Source organism: Diaphorina citri, unplaced genomic scaffold (genome assembly GCF_000475195.1).
Source record: "Diaphorina citri unplaced genomic scaffold, Diaci psyllid genome assembly version 1.1 scaffold890, whole genome shotgun sequence".
NCBI lineage: Eukaryota > Metazoa > Arthropoda > Insecta > Hemiptera > Psyllidae > Diaphorina > Diaphorina citri.
Genome location: NW_007378321.1, coordinates 59054 through 66193, shown reverse-complemented (window position 1 = coordinate 66193; position 7140 = coordinate 59054). Strand labels below are relative to the sequence as shown.

General features: G+C 38.1%; 1 protein-coding gene and 1 long non-coding RNA gene across 2 annotated transcripts; both read left to right on the top strand.

The window, feature by feature from the left end:
• The first annotated feature begins 3086 nt into the window (after positions 1-3086).
• LOC103512823 (glutathione S-transferase 1-like) lies at positions 3087-4692 on the top strand. The gene is made up of 3 exons (XM_008477608.3): positions 3087-3485; positions 4210-4377; positions 4497-4692. The coding sequence occupies exons 1-3, from the start codon at positions 3282-3284 to the stop codon at positions 4641-4643; spliced, it is 519 nt and encodes a 172-aa protein (XP_008475830.1). The 5' UTR covers positions 3087-3281; the 3' UTR covers positions 4644-4692.
• Positions 4693-4999: 307 nt separating this feature from the next.
• On the top strand, positions 5000-6660 carry LOC113468908. The gene is made up of 2 exons (XR_003392494.1): positions 5000-5667; positions 6480-6660. It is a non-coding gene; the product is annotated as an uncharacterized LOC113468908 (long non-coding RNA).
• Positions 6661-7140: the final 480 nt, after the last annotated feature.

Genomic DNA, 7140 nt, shown 5'->3' with positions numbered 1-7140 from the left:
TACCTATATAGCATGTTGTAAAGAGATAAGGGCGTAAACTAGATAATGTTTTCCTCCGCAGCTTAAAAACTCAAACTACGTGAATATCAAACTGTTTTAATGTTATCTTACGTAAAGGTACAAACATGGATAAGGTATCATTAACGACGGGACTCATTCTTTTCAATCTTCACAAGCATGATGTACAAATATCTAGATTTTTATCAAAATTTCTCAATCCCATTGGTAGGATGATAAAAAATACCTAAAGTCCTCAAATAGAACCATCCCATATGCAAAAAATAACCAAATATAAAATCTTCTTTTACAACAAGATTCTAGAGGGGAATACTACAGCTTCTACTTGTAACATAGTAATTCATAACGGATTTTCTTTTTGTAGCTCACAGTCAAAATTTGGAACATTCTCGCGACGAATCTTTTGATCGGACCGTTACCGGACCTTGACTGGCACTATAGTGTGAATCACTGAATCAGGCTTAACTTAACTAAGCACAGCTGCAAAAATATTTTGTACTGTATTTTTATGTCATCGCATCACGTGACTTGAGAGTGTTGCCACATGTCCTTTTTAAAACGCGTCCTTCAAAATCAGGACTTTGAACGCGAATTTCTCGGAAACTACAAAGTCGATTTTAATGCAGAAAAAAGATTTGTTATCAGATTTTCTATCTCATTCATTTTATTAACTAGATTGAATAATCTATTTTTCATGAGAATCCTCAATTCTTCCTTTATGGTTTTTTTTTACAATTTTTTATTACTTTTTTACCTCTATTTTTTTTTCTCTACCTACACATTAGGCAGGGCCGGGGGGCGAGGGGCGAGGGGGCTCAGGCGCCCAACACCCTCCAGCGTAATTTTTCTCCTTTACTGTAGGTACGTCAAGGTCCAAAAATTTGGGGTCCAGGGGGCCCGGCCACCGCGAAGCCAAGGGAGCGCGAAGCGCGACCTTGGCTCATGCTCACCCCGCGAAGCTCCCGGGAGCGCGCAGCGCGATCGTTACCAAGGGACCGCAAAGCGCGACCCCATGCACACCCCGCGAAGCCCCCGGGAGCGCGCAGCGCGACCGTAAACAAGGGAGCGCAAAGCGCGACCCCATGCACAACCCCGCGAAGCTCCGGGAGCGCGCAGCGCGACCGTATACGCAACTCCGCGTAGCGAACACGCGAAGCCCCCGGGGGGTCGAGCACGAAGTGCGAGTTTTATCTATACGCGTATTTCGGGTGTTACCCCATTCTCAAGATGATATTTAATTAAGGTTGCAATTAAATATCATCTTGAGAATTAATTCGGGGTAACACCCGAAATACGTGTAAAGATAAAATATATTACATTTGTAAAACTAAAAGTCAAGAGTTTTTTTTATTTATTAAGTTATTGAAAGTTTTACCAAGTATTATTTTGGTCTTACCTATTATAAAGCTTTTTTTTGCCAAATAAAATGTACGAAATAACAATGATCCTATTTGTTTAATTATTTTTGTTATTTTAAAACTGTTTTAATTGTTTTGTACCTAATAAAATAAAAATATCATGTCGAAATTTTATTTGTAAAAGTTATTATTTATTTATTTATTTTTCTCATCAGAATTTATTAATAGCCTGGATTTGGGTAGGATTGAGGCATTCTAAATCCAGCGTATGCGCGCGCATTTACCTGGATCTAGCATTAAAATCAAGCCTGGATCCAAGCATTCAAAATCCAGCGTATGCGCTGGATGTAAGCGTGAATTAGGCTGGATGTAAGTGTGTGCTTTTTACGTCTACATCCAGTTGGAGATGTATATGAGAAGAAGGACCTTTGTAATCCTTCCTTAGTCACATCTGACATCTTTCCATACAATAAGTCAAGCTTATTTAACATCTGATCTTTCACGCTTAAATCCAACTATGTAGTAAGTGGATCTAGGCTTGCAGACTGGATGTCATCCAACTTACACAGGTGAATTTGTAAGCTTGATTCGAGCCTTACATCCAATCGTGTGTGCTGACTGGGGTGGGCCCCACTCCGAAAATTTTGGAGCATCCACCCCCCCCCGCCCATTTGTCTTTGGACCTCGGGCCAGTCGGGCCCTCCCCTCGACAAAATCCTGAACACATACGCCACATAAGTCTGAACCGAATACCGAAGGGTCTATTATATGATTTTACGTTGTCATTCTACTAACATGAATAAGGCTCATGAGTTAGATAGCGAAGTTAGATAGAGGAACTTTAACAACGGAGGTTTTCTCATTCCGAAATCAAAGAGAGGAGGCAAGGATATTAGGAGAAAGCCAGCCGTTCCGAGAACGAACTTTTTCTCTTTAGGACACCCGCCACACCTACCACTTATACAAAGCAGGCGTTCTACCTTCCAAGCTAACCAGGCTGGCTAGGAAATACAATTAATATTATAGGTATTAGGTATCTAATAGATACCTAAACCCCCTACTTGAGCCGTATTTATACGCTTTTCCCGGAATGAAATTCAATGACTTTTCCAGAAAAATTCCGGAAAATTAGAGCCCCCCTCCCGAGCACGAAGTGCGAGTACAAACCTATAATAACGACCTACAACTACTAGAGTTGAAAAAAAAGAGAGACCACATACGCAACCCCGCGTAGCGAACACGCGAAGCCTCCGGGGGGTGGAGGGGGGCGAAGCCCCCCTCTTTTAGTTTGATAACTACAAGTTCGGCCATGCCTTTTCCACAAGTTTGGCCATGCCTCGGGATGAACTAGCGGGATTCCGGAGCGAAGCGACGGAATTCAGCTAGTCTTATTAATAAGAGCGGTTTTCTGTTTGTAAAAGAGAGAAAAAAAAAATACCTAGATCAATCTTATACCTATTATAAAATCAAGATCCATAGGTACACATTTCACACTCTGATCGCTCTATCTCCTGAACCACAACACCTATAAAGCTGAAATTTGGTAGGAATATTCCTTTTATGGTCTAGGTGTGCAATAAGAAAGGATTTTGCAAAAATCTCAACCGATCCTGAGATATAATCAATTTTTGATCGCTAAAATCTCTATTAGAAATACACAGAGTAATAAAATGAACAATTAAATTGAAAGGCGAGATGACATTGATATGACACGCATCCTGAATATGTATAATACACCTTAATTGAGATATCTATTTAAGGCGTTGAGTGTGAAGCTGAGTGAGCTTAGATTCTGGAGGTCGGTGATTTTACACCAAAATATAGCTCATAAAATTTAGTAGAGAACTGTATTGATCGGGAAATGACAAATACTTATGCTCAATTCCTTTATTTAAACTTTTCCAGATGAATCCTCTGAAGAAGGTGCCAGTTCTCAATGACAACGGGATTTATATTTCCGACAGTCACGCTATTCTCACCTACCTCACATCTCAATACGGAATGAACAGCTCTCATCTCTATCCTAGGGATTTGAAGAAGAGAGCCATAGTGGACTCCAGGCTACACTTTGACAATGGAGTACTATTTCCCTCACTCGCAAATATTATCGTACGTATACTATAAAGTTCGAAGCGCCGCCCGGCCTATATTAACACGGAACAGAATTTCATCGTTTTTTGGCATTTTCAGCTCAACTTTTCTCCCACTTCCCTTTAACTTTAAGCAAATTTTATTTGATATTCCTGGTCGGACGTGAAAATGGATGCGAAATCTGCAAAACCCGACCTTTCTACGATTTGTTCAACCGGTTTTCTGATAGGCTCAAAAATCCGAAGTGAAAGTCTAATTTTCCTGTACTAAGACACATAGGTCATGTTTTTCTTACTGAGGTTTAGAAAAATAGTTGCCACCCCTGAAAACTAGAGAACCGTTTGGAATTTGGAAAAATGCTAAAACACGTATTTCTTTATTTCCAAGAGGAATCTATCCTAAGGGAATCTTAATTTTTCGGCACTATCACGGACAGACCCAGGGGGGGTCAACTTTAAAATCTTATATAGGAACCCCCTACTTGTGATAGATCATATCAAAGTTCTTACAAAACGTACTACTTTGGTATAAATTTGAGCTCAATCCGACAACCAGGGCCGAAGTTATGGCCTATTCAAATTTTCATTTTTCCATGTTCTCTCACCAATAGGGGAAGCACCAAAAATGGGACTTTCATATTGATTGGTAATTTGTGCTTCAAATAGGTCCCACTATAATGAGATATAATGAGCAATTATTGAAAGTGATTACAAATACTTACTTTAGTTTTTTAATTTTCCAGAGACCCATGGTGTACGAAGGTCAAACTACAATCCTTGAGGATAAGAAGAAAATTGCCTTGGAGGCTTTAGACTTTGTAGAGGGATTACTCAAACAGACAGAATGGGTAGCTGGGGATAAAATGACGGTCGCTGATTTCAGTCTTGTTGCCACAGTAACGAGTTTGGCGGTAAGTGAAGATGTATTCGAATAAGAGAAAAATAACAAAGGAATATTTATTTTACTTCATAACCCTATTTCATTGTCAATGGTCCATAAAAAAGAAAAAAAAATATCCTTGTTTTGCAGACCCTACTTCCGGAAGTTGAGAGCTACTGGAAAATTCAAGCCTGGATCAAGCGATGTGAGAAAAATATGATCTTCTATGAAGAAGTTCAAAGACCAGGCTTAGAATCATTCAAAAGTTTAGCCAACCGAAACGCAGCACCAAAATGAAATCCAGTTTGAAAAATCTAGAAAAAATTGAATACTTACCCATGACTGCTCGGGATGAACTAGCGGGATTCCGGAGCGAAGCGACGGAATTCAGCTAGTCTTATTAATAAGAGCGGTTTTCTGTTTGTTTGTTTGTTTGTTTGTTTGTTTGTTTGGTTGTTTGTAAAAGTGGAATTGATTTAACACTATTCTATTATCATTACCTAAGTACATACTCGTATACCTATATGTACGAAGATTATACATACCTACCTACTGTCCTACTCTTGTTTTCTCCTCCAGACGAATTCAAGACATTCGACATAAAGATAAGCTTAGTTGAGAACCTACGGGTCGAACTGTAACAATGATCCCGAGATCGAAGAGGAGAGGACACTATTATAGAACAAAGCCAGCCAGCCGTGCCGTGCCGTGAATGAATCTGTTAAGATATAAAGTTCGCACCGGGCGGGAATCGAGCCCGGAACCTAGCGTGCTACTTTCATCGCTGACTAGCCTGGCACGAACTGTCTTGATTCTAAGAAATGCCAAAGCCAAATTTGACCAAAAAGGCAAAATACAAATTAGCCAAGTAAGCAAAATAAGAGACCGAGAAAATACGGAAGTCACCGAGACAGACAGAAACGACATAACATACGCAATGCACTTGGCTCAGTTATAGTGAGTAGGTAGGTAGTAGTACATACTTAGTAGTATGACTTGGTAAATACTGTGAGCTAGGTATGCCATAAATAGAAGTGTGATAAACCTCAGTGAGATCACCTTGAACTCGCGATCGTAATGTAAACAAGAGTAGGTACCTGCTTATGGTTTTTCCATTAAACTGTCGTTATCAACATCAGGTGGTACCTGTCTGTTATCAACATTCCCCGCGCGGTCATTTGTATCGGAGAAACATTAGGTACCTACGTCTCAAAAGGTGAGTTACCTTTCTTTGTGATTTCTGTTTGGTAGTGTTTCGGACCATGAGTGATAAGAATATTATTGTGAATTACCTATAGAAGAAATCCAAGTACCCTAGCAGGTAATATACCCGCTTTTTTATTTAAGTACCTATGTATATTTAATCAAATGATAATATTAAAAAGTTAGAACTTTCAAGGCTATACACAACACTTGCTAAAAACAAATTAAAATCAATAGGGGAAAATGAAAAACAGATCGCTTTTTTTCTTTTTACAATATTATTTTATTCACTACCATACCCGGTTTCGCCAGTTACGGCATCTTCACGGCAGACGATATTTAAACTTAGAATAAATTGGTTGTTCCACAAATCTACTCTGTTTTATTTTCATTTGCAAGTAGTATTTTATTTTAATTATATAATTATTTATACTGTCCTTATACATATAGATAACAATACATCTTAATCAATTTAATAAGTTTATAAGTTTCTCAATTTATTTATTTATACCTTCTCTTAACCACTTGTGAATGCCTTGTAGAGGATTTTGCTAGGAACCTTGGCAAAAGCAACGGTTTGGTTCTGTAGGCCATGTTTAGTTAACTGGTACGATACAAAATAGTACCTACCTAGAAGAAAGGAAAGAGTTTAAGTGGCGGCATAAACACAACAGTACAATGGTACAATAAACATGTACTTTATTATCATTAAGTGGCGGCATAAACACAACAGTACAATGGTACAATAAACATGTACTTTATTATCATTATCATTAGTATTAGTATTAGTATTATAGTATTAGTATTAGTATTAGTATTAGTATTAGTATTAGTATTAGTATTAGTATTAGTATTAGTATTGGTATTGGTATTGGTATTGGTATTGGTATTGGTATTATTATTATCATTATTATTATTATTTAATCCCAGATTTCAAAGGCAGTGAGAGTGAAGATTCAGTCTCACAGGGAAAACAAATATGCCACTAGAACTATATTACTACGAAACAGCTCCGCCCTCCAGAGCAGTCGTTCTGCTAGTGAAAACTTTGAAACTACCTATCAATTTACGTCGGGTCGATCTGTCAAAAAACGAAAATCAAACCCCGGACTTTATAAAGGTAAGTAAAAACGGACTAGGTACATAGGTACAGAACATAAAACTAGGGATTTATGTTTAATCCACTTCAAAAATAACAGTAATATTTAATAATAATAAAATGAACAATTAAATTGAAAGGCGAGATGACATTGATATGACACGCATCCTGAATATGTATAATACACCTTAATTGAGATATGTATTTATTTTTTTTTTTTTTTTCCATGTTCTCCCGACCAAAAAGGGAAGCACCAAAAATGGATTCATATCGATTGATGATTTGTGCATCAAATAAGTCCCACTAGTGAATCAGTGATTCACATTCGAAACATCCATTTTCACCCCCGGAAGCCATCGGGGCCGAAAGTCTAAAGTTCATTTTTAAGTCTGAATTTCAATATGAACCATTAGTGGGATGTGGGATCTATTTGGAGCATAAATCACCAATCGATATGAATTTCCGATTTTTGGTGCTTCCCTTGTTGGTGGG

What these genes read in the sequence shown, in the direction of transcription:
- LOC103512823 (XM_008477608.3), top strand. Translation starts at nt 3,282, where the DNA reads ATGAATCCTCTGAAGAAGGTGCCAGTTCTCAATGACAACGGGATTTAT. An exon ending in CCTCACTCGCAAATATTATC is followed by an intron (nt 3,486 to 4,209) that starts GTACGTATACTA and finishes TTAATTTTCCAG; the next exon opens with AGACCCATGGTGTACGAAGG. An exon ending in CCACAGTAACGAGTTTGGCG is followed by an intron (nt 4,378 to 4,496) that starts GTAAGTGAAGAT and finishes CTTGTTTTGCAG; the next exon opens with ACCCTACTTCCGGAAGTTGA.